At 43.1% G+C, this 20,598-nt stretch overlaps 1 protein-coding gene across 1 annotated transcript in view; it reads right to left on the bottom strand.

The window, feature by feature from the left end:
* Nucleotides 1-1,029: 1,029 nt before the first annotated feature.
* The window catches only part of arhgap10 (Rho GTPase activating protein 10), a 108,991-nt gene continuing 89,422 nt past the window's right edge, over nt 1,030-20,598 (bottom strand). Inside the window, exons 21-23 of the mRNA XM_072462758.1 lie at nt 16,559-16,642; nt 12,695-12,789; nt 1,030-1,177 (exon numbers count right to left, since the gene is read on the bottom strand). Coding sequence (XP_072318859.1) covers nt 1,089-1,177; nt 12,695-12,789; nt 16,559-16,642 — 268 coding nt within the window. The 3' untranslated portion in view covers nt 1,030-1,088. The remainder of the gene's footprint in view (nt 1,178-12,694; nt 12,790-16,558; nt 16,643-20,598) is intronic.

Genomic DNA, 20,598 nt, shown 5'->3' with positions numbered 1-20,598 from the left:
AAACTAAGCTACATGAGAATTTTAACTTATCTTTTCATTTATGCACAAAAGAGTTAACTTTATTTACAATAGTAATCAGTGTTAGGAAGTAACTGAGTTACTCTGTCATTTCAGAATACAGTTCCTCCAATAAAAATAATAAGTACTACAGCGCAGTATTCGAGCACACAATTTGGGCTTTAAACTGCACTGAATTAGTGACAAAAATAGAAATGTTTATAATGAATTAATGTGCAATTCTTCCTCGTGATAAAGGTTCTCAAACAAACGGTGAAACAAAAACAAAAGTAATTTAAGCATATGTAGTGTTTTTACATAATAATATATATATATAATTTAACTCGATGTGATTCAAAGTATTCAGAATACAGTACTCTGACTTGGCCAAGCAACGGAATGTTACAAAATACGTTATTCTGTGGATAAAAGTATTCTTCCCGTCACTGACAATAACAGAGCTCGCGGGATGCGGCGCAAAAACCACCGTTGCCATGGAAATTAGCCAAGTGTGAAAAATGTTCAAGATACAGCGTTAAAAAATGGACGAAAGTGCGGCAACAACGTGATAAACTGGTGTGTAAATACATTTATCACACTTTAGTGTCAGAATACTTAGTGTTTAGCATCTTTAAAAAATCTGAATATTCTAAAAGCTGTGACGATGCAATCCTGAGCTCCATAAATAATAAATAGCCGGGTTTTTTCCCCCCACAACTGCCATATTATCGACGGCGACGTGACACGCTCGTAAATATTGTTAAAATATGCTTTCTTTTTAGACCTGTACATACATTACATCGCTGAGGTGGAAAAGGCACAGACGGGCGTTCGGCTGAAGACGAGCTAACGCGCGTCGTAGCGATTCCACAAACTAGTTGTAGTTGCGGCGTCTTTTGCGTACGATAAAAAGCGACCGCCGCCATCTTACCTGGACGCTTTGTGTTCGAACAGAAACGAGTGTAAAAAAATGTCAAAGCACAAGTGTCCGGAGTCGTCGACGCGGGCGCTCGGGTTCGGCTTTTCGGGGGTGGAACGTGGTCACTTTTTGGCGTCTTGCCGCAGTTCCCCGTGCCCGCAGGCGGTTGGCGCTACAGCATTTGCACGTAGTTCTCCGGTATGAGGCCCCGCTTGCCCTCCAGCTCGCCCTCCAGCCAGCCCGGCTCCCTCGACGGGGTCACTGCGGAGGAAGAGACAGCGCGGAGTTACCATATATAGCATAAGCGTAAGGACGGCGAAGGACACGCACACGTACAGTACTCTGCTTATGTAATGGTGCTGTAGGTTTATTTTTGTGCTTTTTTTGCACCAGAAATAACCTTGTAGTGTGTCGATATTAGTAACTGTTTAACTTTTCATGAAACACCCCAAGCTGCTTGCCATTTTTCTGGTAAATGACTGCGAAAAGTAGGATTCTGTTGTAAACAAATCCAGGAACAATTCATTCTAAAACCATAATTACATGTATTTCTGAACAAAAACAATAACCGCTAACTCTTTATTTTCTACATAATGTTGTTTAAAGCGGACATTCAGTCGATGAACTAAAATGTGCCCAAATCTGAATTGGCCAAAGAAAAATGCATTTCACGGTGTAGTATATTATTTGTCATACTATATTCCACAGTGAATATCCAAAAACCACGACTGGCTGCCTTGTTTGATCAAATTGTCCTTTGAAATTAAAACGTAAAAAGTATTTACTGTGTGGTCTTTTTTTTCTTCTTCAACTAAATCAGGAATACATTAAAAAAACAAATTAAAATTATTATGGCTAAATTCAGTCAAAACAGAAACGAATAAATACTGGGTTTGGGGGTGATCTGACGTGGACTTTGACTGAAAATAAATCTATACCAATGTTGATGTTGTTCATTTTAAAATCCATGGCAAGGCTCACAGAAAAATAAATATAAAATAACATAAAAAATAATACAAATAAAAAAAAAATCTCTATTCACTTTATGAAAAATATATTTTCTAGAATGGTGTAATTTGTTGTACTTAATGATGACCATGTAAATATAGAGCCGCCTCTTTAGCTGCGCTCCTATTTACACTCGAAAACACAGATATTACGGCGATATTACGGCGACACTACAGCGACACTGCGGCGACACTGCAGCGACACTACGGCGACACTGCGGCGATACTGCGGCGACACTGCAGCGACACTACGGCGACACTGCGGCGATACTGCGGCGATACTGCGGCAATACTACGGCGATACCACAGCGATATTACAGCGATATTTTATCCTCTAAACAGGATCAAACCAGATCTAAACCAGGGAAGCATCTAAATAAAGATGAATAAATCAGACTAAATTGGAGTTAATACAAGATTGGACCAGGTCAAAATAAGACCAAACAGAGACTGAATGAGCCGTACAAAGTCTTGGTCTGGACAAAAACAGAAGTAAAACATCTCAGAGTTAACTTGGAGCTAAACCAGGTCAAAACCGTCCAAACAAGAATGTAACCAAACTTAAAGGACACATTGTGCATTAGATGTTTTGTTATTGGCCTGTAAACACGCTCTTGTACCTTCACGTTGGCATCTCGAGTTTCAGCACTTGAAAAGCACACAGGCCTTTCCCACGTCAGGAACTGAGTCAGAGCTCCATCTACTGGCAGCAATGAGACTACACAAGGGAGACAAACAAACCTAGCTTGCCTGTGACATGCTCATGCAGGCACGCAGTTGTAATGAAGGGCGATTTGAGGCAGAAACGCTCAGTCTGGCAACAATTGATGGACTTAAAAAAACCTAGAGAAGATCGACGCCACCAGACTGGAATATTTTGAACTTTTTTGAGGCTAAGAGAGGGAGGACGTTCCAAACACAATCAATGAAACACGTGCGAGTGAAGATAAATAAAACTCTGAACGTTAAAACATGATTAAAAGCTCAAAAAGGTTGATTTAGTATAATGTGTCCTTTGGTCAAAACGTCCAGGCTACGCAACTTTCACTGCGAAAAAGGCCCTTGAATAACACGTATTCTTACTGTGTGCGCGTCGCCACAGACCTGACCTGTACCTCGGCATGGTGCAACTTCTCCACAGTGACACTTAAGTTTATTGGCAAACTGTAGGTGGGAAACTCTTCAAACGCACAAGCACAGCAGGCTGACAAACACTGCCAAAGCCGGTAGGTCTCGGGAGTTTACAGTAGTCAAAGGCACAGTTTTTGGAGCTAACTTTTCCCCCACTCTGCGCAGTCTCCGGTGAAATGGAACCTTCATAAACTGTTGACAGATGTGTCGTATTGTGGTGGCGCGCGGTTCCTAAATCTATCCCTGAATATGGGATTTGTCAACAAAGTGAGCCGACTCTAAACACTGCCGCAGTCTCCGGGGCCATCTGCCGCCGCTAACTTCTGAGGCCACAGATTAATAACACGTCGAAACACTTGTCACATTTGTACACTCGTTTGATGGTGGCTGACTAAAAGTGTGGACCAAGGGACCGTGGCAAAATACATCAGAAATTATGCTTGTGTCGCAGAAGTGTGGAAGATTCTGCATAATTGAAATCATGATTATGGTTATAATTTGTACTTAGTTGTATTTGACATGATTCAATAAACGTTAATAAAACATTCCACATCTAGACAACACTAATGTTAATAAACTGATATAAGCCATGATATTAGCTTTGGTATAAATAGGAACAGCAAAATGAATAGAGCGTTGAAATTGATTTGATTCTCTCGTTCTTCTTGTAATCTCCAAACTGTTCATCCCAACTTGATTCACTGGAGTTCAGTTGGTCATGGTAAATAAATGTTAATCTTGTTAGTTACTTCAGTTGGTCATGGTAAATAAATGTTAATCATGTTAGTTACTTCAGTTGGTCATGGTAAATAAATGTTAATCATGTTAGTTACTTCAGTTGGTCATGGTAAATAAATGTTAATCATGTTAGTTACTTCAGTTGGTCTTGGTAAATAAATGTTAATCATGTTAGTTACTTCAGTTGGTCTTGGTAAATAAATGTTAATCATGTTAGTTACTTCAGTTGGTCTTGGTAAATAAATGTTAATCATGTTAGTTACTTCAGTTGGTCTTGGTAAATAAATGTTAATCATGTTAGTTACTTCAGTTGGTCATGGTAAATAAATGTTAATCATGTTAGTTACTTCAGCTGGTCATGGTAAATAAATGTTAATCATGTTAGTTACTTCAGTTGGTCATGGTAAATAAATGTTAATCATGTTAGTTACTTCAGCTGGTCATGGTAAATAAATGTTAATCATGTTAGTTACTTCAGTTGGTCATGGTAAATAAATGTTAATCATGTTAGTTACTTCAGCTGGTCATGGTAAATAAATGTTAATCATGTTAGTTACTTCAGCTGGTCATGGTAAATAAATGTTAATCATGTTAGTTACTTCAGGTGGTCATGGTAAATAAATGTTAATCATGTTAGTTACTTCAGCTGGTCATGGTAAATAAATGTTAATCATGTTAGTTACTTCAGTTGGTCATGGTAAAGAAATGTGAATCATGTTAGTTACTTCAGTTGGTCATGGTAAATAAATGTTAATCATGTTAGTTACTTCAGTTGGTCATGGTAAATAAATGTTAATCATGTTAGTTACTTCAGTTGGTCATGGTAAATAAATGTTTATCATGTTAGTTACTTCAGTTGGTCTTGGTAAATAAATGTTTATCATGTTAGTTACTTCAGTTGACTTCATCTGTAAAAAGATGAATACATTTCCTCTGTGGCCTCAGGTCATTTGATGCCCTGTGACAGGAGCTCCTGCTGTTCTTCAGCTCCATCATCCTCAGCGTACTGTAGTACTGTGTGGTACTGCAGGACTGTAGTACCGTGTGGTACGACAGGACTGTAGTACCGTGTGGTACGACAGGACTGTAGTACTGTGTGGTACTGCAGGACTGTAGTACCGTGTGGTACGACAGGACTGTAGTACCGTGTGGTACGACAGGACTGTAGTACGGTGTGGTACGACAGGACTGTAGTACCGTGTGGTACGACAGGACTGTAGTACCGTGTGGTACGACAGGACTGTAGTACGGTGTGGTACGACAGGACTGTAGTACCGTGTGGTACGACAGGACTGTAGTACCGTGTGGTACGACAGGACTGTAGTACACCAGGGACACTCATGCAGGAAGTGACATCACACCAGGGGCTTCCAAGATGGCGCCTGTGTTCGGCCACGCCACTGCTCGACTCCTGTTATGCCGCTTATTTGTGACGATCGTTACATCGTATGCAGTTTTATCAGCCCAGACATTAGTCTGTTGTGTGTCTGCTGTGCGGGTTTATGACCGTGGCGCTCTTTTCCACATCAAAGCGACGATGGAGTCGCTTTTCGACACATGGGACAGGTACAAACAAGCCTTTCCGCCACCGCTTGTTTGTCCACCCAACTCACCTGACGTTTTGATGCTGTCCCGAGGCCCGGGGAAGAGGATGAAGCAGAGGAGACGAGGCACAAGGTCTGGTGTGCAAGTCAAGCGCAGACGAGCCTTGTGTTCGGAGCACACGAGCCTGGGCTTTGGGAGACGTGCTCGGTGCCTACGCCTGGTCCCGCTCCTCGATGTTTGCGGCTGTTTGCCGTCGCCGTCTTCGCCGCCTGCCCGTGTCATCGCGGCTGCTTTCCCGGAGCCTGCCCGTGTCATCGCGGCTGCTTTCCCGCTGCCTGCACGGGCCATCGGGGCCGCACCAGTCCTGGAGCCTGCGCGGGATGTGGCGGCTGTTTTCCTGGAGCCCGCGCGCCGCTGGAATTATGAGCGCTGGGGTCCACCGTCCGCTTCCTTGTCTTCGTCGGCTTACCGGCGAAACAGATGGGAATCACGTGACCGTAAGGCGTGCCTTCGACAGGTCCCGCTGCGCTCAGCTGAACCGATGGACGTGACGTCATCCACGGTCCGGCTCGGCTTGTTGAATGCCCGTTCAATTGCCAACAAAGCGTTTTCCTTGAATGAACTTTTTACAAGGCAAAACCTTGATTTCATGTGTCTTACGGAGACATGGCAGAGAGAGGGTGAGTTTATTCATCTAAATGAACTCTGCCCACCTGGCTGCTCCGTTTCTGCGATGCCTCGCCCTGGTCGACGTGGAGGAGGTCTGGCAGTTGTGTCCCAGGACCGTTACATGTGTAAAGTCATCGACTCACACACTTTCACTTCCTTTGAATCACAGATGATTAAGGTTGGTTCTTCAAGTCCTTTTTACTGTGTTTTAGTCTACCGGCCCCCTGGTCCTGCTGCTGTCTTTTTAAAGGACTTTAGTGACTATTTATCTTCTATTATAAAGCTGGAAAATGTTTTAATTCTTGGGGATTTTAACATTTGGGTCGATGGCTCATCATGCCCTGCAAAGGATCTTTTAACCTTGACCGAAACATTTAACTTTGAGCAGCATGTTTCAGGTCCCACTCACCAAAAGGGACACACTCTAGACCTGGTGTTTTCACTTGGCCTGAGTGTTGCTAACCTCTGTGTGGAGGATGTCCATATGAGCGATCATAGCTGTGTTTTATTTGAATTGAACTTTTCTCCTGAGCCTGTGCACTCAAACATCAGGTCTCAGAGGCGCATTATCACTGCAAATACAGCCGTCCAATTTTCTGCTATGTTTGATCCTCATTTGTTTATGAATTGTCTTGATGTGGACAGTTTAATTAATTCCTTTAACAGCCAATGTTTATCCATTTTAGATCAGGTGGCACCTGTAAAATCCACTCTGTCAACACAGAAAAAAGCTTGTCCTTGGATAAATGAAGATATCCTAAACCTAAAGAGACTATGTCGGAAAACTGAGCGTCTGTGGAAAACCTCTAGTCTTGAGGTCCATAGGTCACACCTCAGAGAGCTTGTGTCATCTTACAATGAAATGATGGAAAGTTCCAGAGCTGATTACTTCCGCCAGCTAATAACATCCAACAAGAAAAACCCCAAAGTGTTGTTTGACACTATAAATTCTATTGTTTGTCCTTCAGCTGCAGTGACTCCTGTTTCCTGCAAAGCAGCAGCAATGAATTCCTCAGGTTCTTTATCGATAAGATCAAGATGATCAAAGACCAAATCCCACTCCCATTGTCTGATAAACCTGTTTCTGTGGAGCCTGTTTCCCAAAACTGGTCTGCTTTTAAGCCTGTCACTCTAGAAGACATCTCAGCTCTGGTGACCAAGATGAAACCCTCCTCTTGTACATCAGATGCCCTTCCCTGCAGGCTCTTCCTCAAAGTGTTTGATGTTATTGGCCCCTGGGTTACCAAAATGGTAAATCTCTCTTTCTACTGGTGTGTTTCCTGGTCCATTTAAACATGCCATAGTTGAGCCTTTACTGAAAAAAGCAAACTTGGACCCGACAGACCCCAAAAGTTTCAGACCCATATCAAAGCTCCCGTTCATGTCCAAGATCCTTGAGAAGGTGGTCTCTGAACAATTGTCCGATTTCCTTGATCAGTCAAACATTCACGACTCTTTTCAATCTGGTTTCCGCAAACATCATTCTACGGAAACCGCATTGCTCAAAGTGTCCAGTGACATTATGATGTCTGCTGATTCTGGGAAATGCACTGTTTTAGTTCTGTTGGATTTGTCTGCAGCCTTTGACACTGTCGACCATCATATCCTGTTGAACAGACTGAGGGACTTGATTGGACTGTCGGGGTCAGTTCTTCATTGGTTTTCCTCATATTTATCCGGTCGGAGCTTTAGTGTTGCTGCAAACCAAATAATGTCCGACTCAGCTGATCTGTTGTGTGGAGTTCCTCAGGGCTCCGTCTTGGGTCCCGTCCTATTTCTGCTTTATATAATTCCCCTGGGAATGATCATTAAAGAGTTTAGTGATGTGTCCTATCACCTGTTCGCTGACGATATTCAGCTCTATTGCTCTTTTAAACCTTCTGAGATCCAGAAGCTGAACTCCTTGGTCAGTTGTTTAGTGCAAATTAAACAATGGCTGAGTCAAAACTCGTTGCAGCTAAATGCTGACAAAACAGAAACTCTGATTATTGCCCCTGATGATGCCATTCCAGGGATAAACCAGTACTTGGGTGTTTTAGGTCAGACTGCTAAACCAAGTCTTAGAAACTTGGGTGTTGTCTTTGACAAAGACATGTCTTTAGAGCACCACTCTAAGCTGTTGACGAGGAACTGTTTCTTTCAGTTGAGGAAAATCTCTAAGCTCAGGAAAATGGTGTCTCAAAATGACCTGGAACTTATAATTCATGCATTTGTGTCTTCACGTTTAGACTATTGTAATAGCTTGTTTTCCTGTCTTAACAAGAAGGAACTCTCTCGTCTGCAGCTGGTCCAGAACTCTGCAGCGAGGATCTTAACCCGCACAAATAGAAGGGCCCACATTTCACCCATTCTTAAAGCCCTTCATTGGCTGCCGGTCTCCTACCGGATACAGTTTAAAATTCTTGTTTTAACTTTTAGAGCTTTAAATGGTCAGGTCCCATCGTACATCAGCGATCTGATTAAACCATACGCTCCCTCTCGCTCACTAAGGTCCTTGGACCAGAAACTGTTGTTGGTTCCTCGCACCCGTTTTCGGACCAGAGGAGACAGATCCTTCCAGGCTGTTGCCCCCAGACTCTGGAACGATCTTCCGTTCTCCTTACGGTCACTGGACTCAGTTACTGCTTTTAAGGGTCAGCTTAAAACCTTTTTATTTAGTCAAGCCTTTTAAATGCACTTGTTTTACGAACTGATTTTACTGTATATTGTTGTATATGTATTGTTCACTGTAAGTTTTTTGTGTTTTTATTGTTTTATTCTGTGTTTTGTGAAGCACTTTGTGACCTCTGTCTGTGAAAGGTGCTGTATAAATAAAATTTACTTACTTACTTACTTACTTACTTAGTACGGTGTGGTACGATAGGACTGTAGTACGGTGTGGTACGACAGGACTGTAGTACCGTGTGGTACGACAGGACTGTAGTACGGTGTGGTACGACAGGACTGTAGTACGGTGTGGTACGACAGGACTGTAGTACGGTGTGGTACGACAGGACTGTAGTACGGTGTGGTACGACAGGACTGTAGTACCGTGTGGTACGACAGGACTGTAGTACGGTGTGGTACGACAGGACTGTAGTACGGTGTGGTACGACAGGACTGTAGTACGGTGTGGTACGACAGGACTGTAGTACGGTGTGGTACGACAGGACTGTAGTACGGTGTGGTACGACATGACTGTAGTACGGTGTGGTACGACAGGACTGTAGTACCGTGTGGTACGACAGGACTGTAGTACCGTGTGGTACGACAGGACTGTAGTACGGTGTGGTACGACAGGACTGTAGTACCGTGTGGTACGACAGGACTGTAGTACGGTGTGGTACGACAGGACTGTAGTACGGTGTGGTACGACAGGACTGTAGTACGGTGTGGTACGACAGGACTGTAGTACCGTGTGGTGCTACAGGACTGTCGTACCATGTGGTACGACAGGACTGTAGTACCGTGTGGTACGACAGGACTGTAGTACCGTGTGGTACGACAGGACTGTAGTACCGTGTGGTACTGCAGGACTGTAGTACTGTGTGGTACTGAAGGACTGTTGTACTGTGTGTGGTGCTACAGGACTGTAGTACCGTGTGGTGCTACAGGACTGTAGTACTGTGTGGTACTGAAGGACTGTTGTACTGTGTGTGGTGCTACAGGACTGTAGTACCGTGTGGTGCTACAGGACTGTAGTACTGTAGTACTGTGTGGTACTACAGTCCTGCAGTACCTCACACAGTACAACAGTCATGCAGTACCACACAGTACTACAGTCCTGCAGTACCACACGGTACTACAGTACTGCAGTACCACACACAGTACAACAGTCCTTCAGTACCACACAGTACTACAGTCCTGCAGTACCACACAGTACTACAGTTCTATAGAACCACACAGTACTACAGGACTGTAGTACTGTGTGGTAATGCAGGACTGTAGTACTGTGTGGTAATGCAGGACTGTAGTACTGTGTGAGGTACTACAGTCGTTGGACGGACTGTTTGACACCTCAATGCGATTGGTCAAGAACATCATATCTGACCGCAGCCATGTTCTACAAAAATAATAAGTGCAATCACAGTCTGGGCTGGTGTGTGCTGCGTTTGAACAAGGTCAGGCTCCTTCAGTCCATCCTAAGGCTGAAACTGGAGCTTAATCTGCAAATATCAGTGAAGTCTTAATGGGAGTAGACAGTTGTTGTCAGCTGTCCTACATGTACTTCTGTGAGTGATGTCATTGTTCATGTGACGGAGCTGCTGTTTTGACCTTGACACTTCTAACACTGGCACAGACTCCACCCACTCCTCTCTTGACCTCTGAACTTAAAACAATGATAAACCACCAACAAACATCGGTATGGTTCTTCTGCTTTGCAACAATAATGCCACATTTAATTATTGTAGTTTCTTAACCCATGAACTGAACGGAGGTTCTTTCTCTCTTTCTTCTTTTCTTTCTTTCCTTCTTTCTTTCAACATAACATTTTAATTTCTACATTGAACCTAAATTGCAGATTTTACGCAACATTTTTGGATTACACGTTTTGTTTACTAATAATGATGTTCTTTTTATGCAAATAGTTAAGTTTTAGCATATTTGGATTCTTTTGCAAGCTAAAATGCAGTCCAACGCGCCTCGTAATATTGAATTAGCCTTGAAGCAGTGACTTTTAGCACAGAAAGTTAGAGAAAGAGTATTTATGTTGGAAAAAGCTTTTGATGTGGGACTTCCGCTACAGCCCATGCGTTCATAATAACTGCACACAGAGCGCGGCGAGCATACATTACGTACTTTTGGATAAAATATGCACAATTAGAAGGTCAAACGCACAAAGATCCATGATAGATTTTCCTGTGTACATCGACGTGGAAAGTACATCTCCTTGGACCTCCTGACCTCTTCAACAATTGCTATGCGCAGAGTGACGCCCAGAGTGTAGTCTAAACCGTAAACACAAACATACAATAGACAAAAGAGAGCAGAAGTGTGTCGGGGTCAGAGGTCGTAGCGATTTTTTGGGGAGAGATTTTGTTAATTTAACGCCCATCACGTTGCACTTTCAGAACGATGGCAATTTCACGCAAAGCCTCAGACTATTTTAACAGACACGTTTGGAGTAAAAAGTATAGGGGGGTTTTAATCAACGCCGAAGGAAACATTTTGTAATTTGTGATTAGTTTGAGTGAGGGGGCGATGGGGTTGGAGAGTATTGTGATATGTCTTTTAGCCTAAAATGTGCAATCGTTAGCACCGGTTTTCCCACAATGTATAGGTGAATGCAACATCTTCTCCTTTTTTATGAACACACCTGCAGAGGTAAAGTGGCTCCACCTGCTGGCACACTGAGGAGTCATTTCATAAAGTGCGCAGCGAAGCAGTGGCACCGCTAGAAATTCTGGGCACCATATAGAAAACCAACAACAATAGCCTCCACACACACATTCTTCATCTGATTTAGCACTACATTGCGTACTTATTGACCTTAAAGAGCTTAATTATCTGATCACTATGTAAAACAGGGGGGGGGGTCTTGGGGTCCTCCCGCAGAAAAACTGTAACTAATCATGTGTGAATTTGTTTATTTTGATGATATTGAGAGCCTCCAGTTGTAATATGAATACAGTTCACAGCGTGATTGTTAGAACTATTTATAACTATTAAATTCAGTCATTTTATTTATCGTCAAGGGGCAATTAAAAAGGCACAGAGAGTGGCAGAGTTACAAGAAAGACGAGAGTTACAAGACTTGCTATATCCAGACAAATGCAACCTATAATTCTAAACTAACTAAATTACATGTTGATAATTATTATAATGATATGTTTTTTATTTAAGTATTGGTTGTTATGGGAGTCCCAGCCCCTAAAGTCCTATTCTCAGCTCCGCCCCTGCAGCAGCTGAGTAGGAGGAAAACAGCTGAACTTCTGTTTTACGTTGCTTTTATAGTGACAGTTTGGACGACTCATTACAGTACATTCCTCATCATTCCACGTCCGATATAATTTGGTATTTATGATAAGTTCTCAGAGAATACGATTTTATTTTTTGTAAAACAGAGACCGATCAGAAGCTCTGGGGATGTTGAAAGCAATTACCGACTGTTCTCCAGGGCCACGATCTGTCTGTGTGTGTTTGACCTGTGTCTCTTTCCTCTGCGACACCGGGGCCAGACACAGACTCAACTTCCATAAACGCACAAGTCTGAGACGGGGATTAAAACACGGAAAGTCGCTTTATTTGTCCAACACGCAGAAAAATTATATACAACATGCAACGACGACCTTACGCAGTTGTAATGATTAAAACTGAAACAAAATCTGTCTGAGTCCTTGTCATCCTTGTCGTTCTAACCTTCTCCGAGTGTGTGACAATCTTAGAGGGTAAAAAACACTGCACACGACGATGTATTAATAATGAAAAAGAGAACGTTTAAAGGCGCGGTGCATCTTCAATCTGTGCAGAAACTCCCGTATCACCGCCCCACCAACAAAATGTTCATTTCCAGCCAGTGATTAAACCTTTTTTCTCCCCGCCTCCCCTCCCCATCCCACCTGCACATCTGTCCGGTTGAAAATCAGATTGGGTGTTTTTTTTTTTTTTTTGGTTTTCCCCTCTCTCTCTCAAATCCAATATGGTATTGGGTGCGTGCGGTGGCGGGTCGGTTGTGTGGGGGGTCGGGGCGCGGCGCGATAAGACTTACCGGAGTTGAAAACAGCTCCGACTTTGAAGGAGAGCTCCGACTCGTGCTCGGCCTCACACGGGTACACGGCCATGGCCTTCCTGCTGCTGCCGACGCTGAAAAATGAAGGCAGTCGTTGAACTGGAGGAGGATTACGTAGAGACGACGGCCGCTCCCGTGGACAATACTACAATACTGCACTGTGGTATACATATAGAGCGATGGTGGAATACTTAAAGGTTTCTTTAAAGATCAGGAAAAAAGAGAAAATGTATGGCCACTTAAATGTAACAAGTGGGCAGGACGTCTTTGTGGTTAGAAAGGTAGAAGTCTCAGTTAATCTCGATTTTCCAAAGAACAACAAAGAACAATGGCAGGGTCAACAAATCTGTGAGTGAAACCTACAAACCAGGAAGTGTCTGTCAAAATCTCCTATTAGATAAACGAATAATGTAAAGTATAATAGTAATGTATTTAAACTATCCTCTGATGTCACTCACATTTACCAAAATTACCAAACAAAACAAAACCACTTGGATTTTTCATATTTTTTTGATATTCTGAGGTTAATCCCAGTTTCTGCAGTATTATTATTATTATATTATGTTCCACACACTTTAGCCTCCAGCACAACTCCATTCTGTAATTCATAATTTGTTCACAAACCTATAATATTATATTAGAATGTTCTGAATGTAAATTGTGCCATGTATTTTCAATGGGAATAAACAGTAAAATCAATCAGACAAAAAAAGGCACAAGTAAGATTATATCTGTTATTATTAAAAAAAAATAAAAAAAATGAAAATACCAGTGTTATGTAGAATGTGCTAAGTGTAACAGTAGCATCTAATGGTTGATTTAGAATTTACAGTTACAGAAACAGTCAGATCAGTCAGTTTTGATTACTCAGCCACTTAAAAGACTCGTACCTAATATTTTTTTTACTTCTAGTTTCACTCCAAATTGTACATTTAAAAAAAAAAAATGTGTGCGAAGAAACAAAAGCATTGTGTTGGATGAGAACTAAGAGTGCCAGCGACAGACAATTTCATCCAATCAGAGGTGCGCTTTGATGAGAACCATGTGGAAACTACTAACTTTAACTTTTCCAGACAGTTGTTTCTCTGTCATTGTCCGACACGTTGGTGAGCGAGGGTACTACAAGCGGGCGAGGCCAGTTCTGACGCTTCAAAATTGAGTAAAGTCCTAGTTTAGATCGTTGTGCGTCGCTTGGACACAAACAAACACAAACAAACACAAACACAAACACAAACACAAACACACACACACACACACACTCTGCATTGTGCTCGCTTTTGTGCGTCCGTTGAATCACCCGTGTCGAGATACCATTTAACATTTAAAAGCAGCGGCGGGACCGGGAAAACCGGTCGAAAACCGGGCAGAATGGGAACGCTCTCGTCGACGGCGTCCCCGCTTTCTAAACGCACGTCCGGGAGTTCAGAAAGCAAATTTAAAACGATGTAAAGGAGCCCCATAGCGACGGCGCCATTCATGGGCCTTTGCAAAGCGTCGTAAACAGCCGGTATTTACGCCGCTCCATTGGCGTCGACACAAAAAACTCCACCAGTCCAAAGCTTGTTTTGCTAGCCATTGCGACGCGTTATCTCCTGCCCCAGCGACATTAGTGCGTTAGAAATAGTGCCTTCAAAACGCTAAGCCATGATAAATGTTTCATAATCTTCCCCACGCCGCAGCTACAATATAGAAAAAGAGAAACGCCCGAATGTGGTCGGGCCGCCGTCAATACAATGTTTAGTCAGGTTCTTGAATTCTGAATGGGAGCGAGCGCATTCTATTCGGGAAAATGCGGGTTTGTATCTACACGGAAAAGGCATTAATGGGTTTCTTTCCCGTGGAATGACAGGGCTTTTTGCGTTGGCCCCTGCGACATCTGAAAGCACTAGGGCGGATTCATTATTTAGCCCGCGCCGTACTGTACGCGCTGCATAATACGCGCACAGACGGACGCCCGGTGTTTGTAAAGCGGGAATTAGTCCAGCTCCACTTGAGATATTGTGGCGAAGGAAATCCTACAACTTTCACACACAAACATGAAGCAAAGACTTGTAGCGGTTGTAAGTGTTTGTTAAGCGAGCGGGCGATGCAGCGTGGGCAATTATTTATTGAAGAGTGTTGACAAACGACGGTGCGCTTGAGGACGTTTATTGTCAGATTCAGAACTAATTTATTCTCTGTTTCGCTCATTGAAAATTGCTCGTTTGTCATAGGTTTCCACCAAATGTTAAACAACTATTTTCTTCTTAAGGAAAATGCTTTTAAAGGAGACGTATTACTCCTGTTTTCACCTACCCCCCCAAGCCCACCCATATCCCTGTACTTGGTTGTGATTATTTGTAAAATGAAAACTCTAAAATGTCACGCAGCGACTTTTCAAAAGCAAAAACATATATTGTAGTAAAATATGAAGTACTCGAAAAAAGCGTAATATGTCTGTTAATGTTGAAATGACAATATTTTGAACAATTTGACAAAACAACAAACACAACAATTTACTGTATACTTGAGAATCTTAGTTTTCAGATTTAGAACTAATTTGTTTCCCTGGTGACTCAACATTGCTGGTTTGTCACATTTTTTATGAATATTTTTGTGTAATTACAAATATCGACAAAAAAAAATCCCTTCTCTTAATCTTAAAGGTCCCATAACATGCAAAATTGACTTTTCAGAGCTTTTAACCTTCTTACATTGCTATTTGTGCTTCATATATGTACCCAGAGTGTTTTTTTGATTGATTCCCGCAGTTTTTAGCTATATTACAGACTATCTCCTTTCCTCGAATCTCCAAACTGACGGGGGGTGGGGCAAGACCGCGTCATAACCACAGGCACGCGTCATCATCCCCCCTCCCCCTCCCCCCCCTCCCCTCTCCACCCCCCTCCCCCTCCCGCCTGCCGCCCCCTTCCCCCCGGCTCCGCGCTGCTCGTGTCTCCCTACAAGCCCGGAGTTTTTCTGCTTCGATTTACGACGAAACACGGCTCAAAACTTCATTAATGATATTGCACTCGGCGCAGCGCGGCGCACACAGCTGTGGGGCACACACTACGTCACGGGTGGGCGGGGCACACACGCGCTCTGAGACTACGTCATGGGTGGGCGGGGCACACACGCGCTCTGAGACTACGTCACGGGTTGGGCGGGGGAGCCAGATCGCTCTTCGCAAGGGTGGGGGCGAATATCAAACCAAGCCGTCTGCATTTCCGGGTTAGTGAGGGGGTCCAAGGTCTGGGTGATATTTCTTAACTATTATGTTATGGGTGTTGCACAACCCTTATTATTATCAAATATACACTTAGGACAGACTACGAAACGTGAAAAAAAGCATGTTATGGCACAATTAAAGATAATAAAGATTTGTAATTTTCACTCTTTTGTTGTTGACTCTTGTTGAAACACTTTTATTTACCGTATTTTCTGGACTATAAGTCGCACCAGCCCAAAAATGCATAATAGAGAAGACAAAAACATAAGTCACACTGGAGTATGAAATGCGGTTGCAAAATGTGAAAATAACAGATAATATCACATATAAGTCGCTCCGGAGTATAATATTTAGTATATATATATATAAGTATAAGTCGCACCCCGGCCAAAACTATGAAAAAAGGTGCTATAAATTGGAAGGTTTTGGCAAAATATTCAGGTTAAATTTAATAGCACTGTTTCTCGTTTAATAATAACCACAACAATGATCATAACTTTTAGAGACATCCATGTTCCAAATAAGCCAATCTACAGCAAAAGCGACTGCAGCTTTAGCCGTTCCGCCACCATCCAGTGACGCCGTGAAAAGCACAGACAGATATTTCAAAGCACAGACCCCCCCTCCCCCGTTACCTTTCCTCGGGCGGGTCTTTGTCCGGGGCCGCGGGGGGGCTCTCTGATGTGGGACTGGACCAGGAAGCGGCCGCCGTCGACACCCTGCGCACACAAATGCATTCTATTACGGGAGCTGTGTACCTGACTGATCACTCTTATTACAGGGCGGCCCCGGCTCCACAGCGCCGGCCGCACGATGTCGTCCGTTTGAAGCGCGGTGTCACAGCGGTCTTTGGTTTTGTGAACACAGATGAGAGCGTGTAACGACATTAGGATCTCAGTCGTTTAGTGTGCTCAAAAATCTTGACTTAAAACACTTTTTGAAGGCAATTTGTTTCTCATTTGTGTTTCTGATCTTACACTGAAAGGGAGCAAAGGATCATGGTCTATGTACCGTATTTTCCGGACAATAAGTCGCACTTTTTTTTTTTGCATAGTTTTGGCCAGAGTGCGACTTATCCTCCGGAGCGACTTATATGTGATATTATTCATTATTTTCACACTGACAACCACAAGAGGGCGCTCTAGGCTCTAAGCGACACAGAAGAAGAATCTGCACTTCCTCTACCTCTGGAGTTTGTGGAGTTGTTTAGAAGTGACACAGAGGAAGAAGAATTCAATGGATTTAGTGATTTGGGGTAAAACTGATGCTTTGGTAAACTTGTTAGCATGTTCTTTATGCTATAGTTATCTGAATAATTGTTCATATGTTACGTTAACATACCAGACACTTACCACAGTTCTGTCTGTGCGTCATGTAGCTGAAGGTGTTAGCGTTAGCATACGTACACCTATTCACATGTTCTCTCATCTGTTATTATTTTAAATTGCATTTCAAGATGAAATGTCTGTTCTTTGTCTTGAATTTTATCAAATAAATTTCCCCCAAAAATGCGACTTATACTCCAGTGTGACTTATATGTTATTTCTTCTCTATTATGCATATTTTGGCTGCTGCGACTTATACTCCGGAAAATAAAGTAGTCCCTGCGGAAACAAAGCAATATATTTTTGACTGAAGAGCGTATGCATTAAATGAAGTGAAAATTCTCTTTCAATAGTAAAATAGTTGTTTTTGTCAGCGTTGTTACATTCCCAGTGATAACACACATTTTATCAGTCGACCACAAACATTTAAACGAGCAGTATTCGTGTTCTTAACTAGTTGTTTTGCGCTTCAAAATGCAAAATGAAAACTTAACCGATTGAACCAGGCCATCAGAACGTTTCACGCTCTTAACGGAAAAATAGTAGAAATTTTCTCGGTCTAATGGTGAAATTAGAGCCGTAAACCCTGCTACCTGTTGTTATGGCGACACGGTGAGACTGCATTTGTAAACCGAGGCGTTCTGTAGACCACCAAAAGACGCGTGCGGAAGGAAATGTGCAACTTTAATGAGGTAGCGACACAGGGGAGTCCAGTCTACCTCAAGTCCATGATTAATAATAAAGTTAATAAAGTTTTAACGAACAACGAGGGACTGGTCAAACAGTTTATTAAAACGCCAGTGCTATTATGTCAGCTCAATTAGCCAAAGTATCTGAAATATCTGGTATTAGTGAGCAAGGACTCGTTTTAAATACACACACGGCAATTACACGAGATTAATCAGAAGTCCCTATTCTGCCCTCACAGTCTCTGACCACCACCAGCCGCAATCAACACAACATTCTTACAAACAATGTGGATGTTGTGTCTTGCCCAAGGACACAGCAGCAGTGGCAGAGTTAGTGTGGGAGCGGCAGCACTGATTCAGCTCCTGGTGGCTGCGTGCGTCGCTGTTATTTCCACACGCTCGTCTCCGTATAAACCTGAGCCACATAAGATCAGTGATACGAGTGCAGTTTGGGTCCACGTGTCCTCACCGACTCTAGTTTGAAGAGAGATAAAGCCTGGCGCACCGAGGCGGCTGTCCTGCTGTCTTTTGGGGGGGGGAGCCGGAGGACGCAGGGGTCCTGGAGAAGCAGACAGCAGCAGAGCAGAGGAGAGCCACAGCCAGACGCCCCTCTGTGCTCCATGCCTGCCCCGGGGCCAGTGCTAATACTGCACATAATGAGTAAATTGCTCCTAGCTGCCGCTCCCATAGAGACGTTAATAAAGGCAATTAGAGAGCAGCAGAGGCGGGGCCGGGGCCGGACAGCTCCATCGGCTGCGGCGGAGGAAGCACATTTTAAGCGGGAGACGTTAAGGTGAGCCCGCTGGGCTTTCATGTGCCTGTCCGTCCCCAGAGGTGCCGCTCCGACCCGGCCCGGCCCGCTCCCACTCTCACCGTGGTGATTTATAGCTCTGCAGCAGCCAGGGCCACTGTGGAGCTCAGCTGCTCCACATCAGCATGGGGGGACAGGCGCTGCAGTGCACCAAATCCACTCATTAACCCGAGCCCCAGCCGGGCGCCGTCTGCTGGGTCACCGCCAGTATCCCCGCACCTGCAGGACCGGAGCAGCACAGCCAAGAAGAAGCTCCAGGAAAAGGACTAAGACTAATGTGAACTAATGCAGAGGGAACAACCCAAACTCGAGCTACTGCACCATCTTTACTCTGAAACATGTCCGATCAAATCAATAATTCAACTGTTGCTTTTTTATTGCAACATTCATAGTTAATAAGAGACATAATTGCATATTTTAGAATGATATTTGATAGGTTAGGTGAGGTCAGGTGTGACTGGAGCTGTGCAGATGTCCAAAAGACCAAAATACACTGATCATCTCCTCCTTAGAAGCGGTCAAGTGTATATTATCATTTTTGACAGCATAAATTCTCAACATTTATTTAAAATAAAGGTAATATTTAAGTATTTCCCAAAGCAAAAATTTACTTTTCACTTTAACGTCAGTCGTAATATCACTGCGATACTTTTACTTGTATTGGAGTAATCATTGACCAAGTGTGCCTGTACTTTTACTCGAGTAGTACTCTGACCACCTCTGACTGTAAGTAAAACGGCTTTCTGCTTATCGCGGGTTTCAGAGTGATGAAAAATAGGCTCCACGCCAGTCTATGCATCATTACGATAAATAAAAGTGTGACGCAAGTGTTAAAATGGACTGATATTGTCTTATTCTGCGCAGCTCAATAAAAACTGCTCCTCGTTCAGTTTTATGTGCCGTGATCGACTACATTCAAAGTGAAAAAAGGTTAAAAAAAAGTAGTCGCTCTGATCTAAAATAGGATGAAACGTATCTGCACGTAACATAATGTCATACAAGTATCATTATGTCTCCACAAACCACAAATAAAAACTGTTTATGCGCGAATATCCATCTCGTCCCGGAGTAAACATCCGAATAATGACGGCTCCAACAGACAGCGAAGTCGGTGAATGGCTGCCCTAGAAACTGGTTCAATGTACCAGAGGTAAATGGATTCATCCCAAAATTGCTTTTCACAATTACAGCTAAGCCAAACCGAGGGAAATCGCTTGCCATTACTTCCAACGAAAATAGCGTAGGCCTTTGAATTGCTCATCCGTTGTTTCTGCCCATGTTAAGCCTCGTCTGTAAACATGATTAAATACAGTAAATGGGGCTTGTGTGGAAATGCACTGTAGAAACTGCGCGTTCGCCAAAAAAATCCCTTTCCAGCTGTTGCTAATGTTTGCCTTAAACTTGGAGTCGGGAACCGTTATTTATCGGCACATGTTGATCTCGGAGAAATGTGGAGTGATGAAGAAACGCCTACAGTTCCTATTCGGTTATTGCTGCAGGGGATTTAATTTAGCAGGAATTATTAATCAATTACATGATCCTAGACCCAACCAAAGGTACAGAAGATATTAGCTTAAAATGGTGGATGTTTGGTGCAGAAGTGAAGGCAGATGCACAAAACCATAACCCAACTACAAGAGGGGAAAAGCCACATTAGCATTTTTGCATTTGCTAATAAATGAATAAAATGAATAAAATGAATAAAATGAATAAAATGAATAAAATACATTTTGTGTGTGGTGATATGCTTACATATGGTTTTTTGCCGTTTTTCCTGGCCGAGAAGGAGGGTCTAAGGACAGAGGACTCTGGAACATTGTCCCTCGCCACCACAGACATTGCTTGATTCA

Source organism: Eucyclogobius newberryi, unplaced genomic scaffold, assembly GCF_026437365.1.
Source record: "Eucyclogobius newberryi isolate DKJ021-1_F unplaced genomic scaffold, fEucNew1.0.hap1 SCAF_4, whole genome shotgun sequence".
Taxonomy (NCBI): Eukaryota; Metazoa; Chordata; class Actinopteri; order Gobiiformes; family Gobiidae; genus Eucyclogobius; species Eucyclogobius newberryi.
This window is presented reverse-complemented; position numbering and strand designations above follow the sequence as displayed.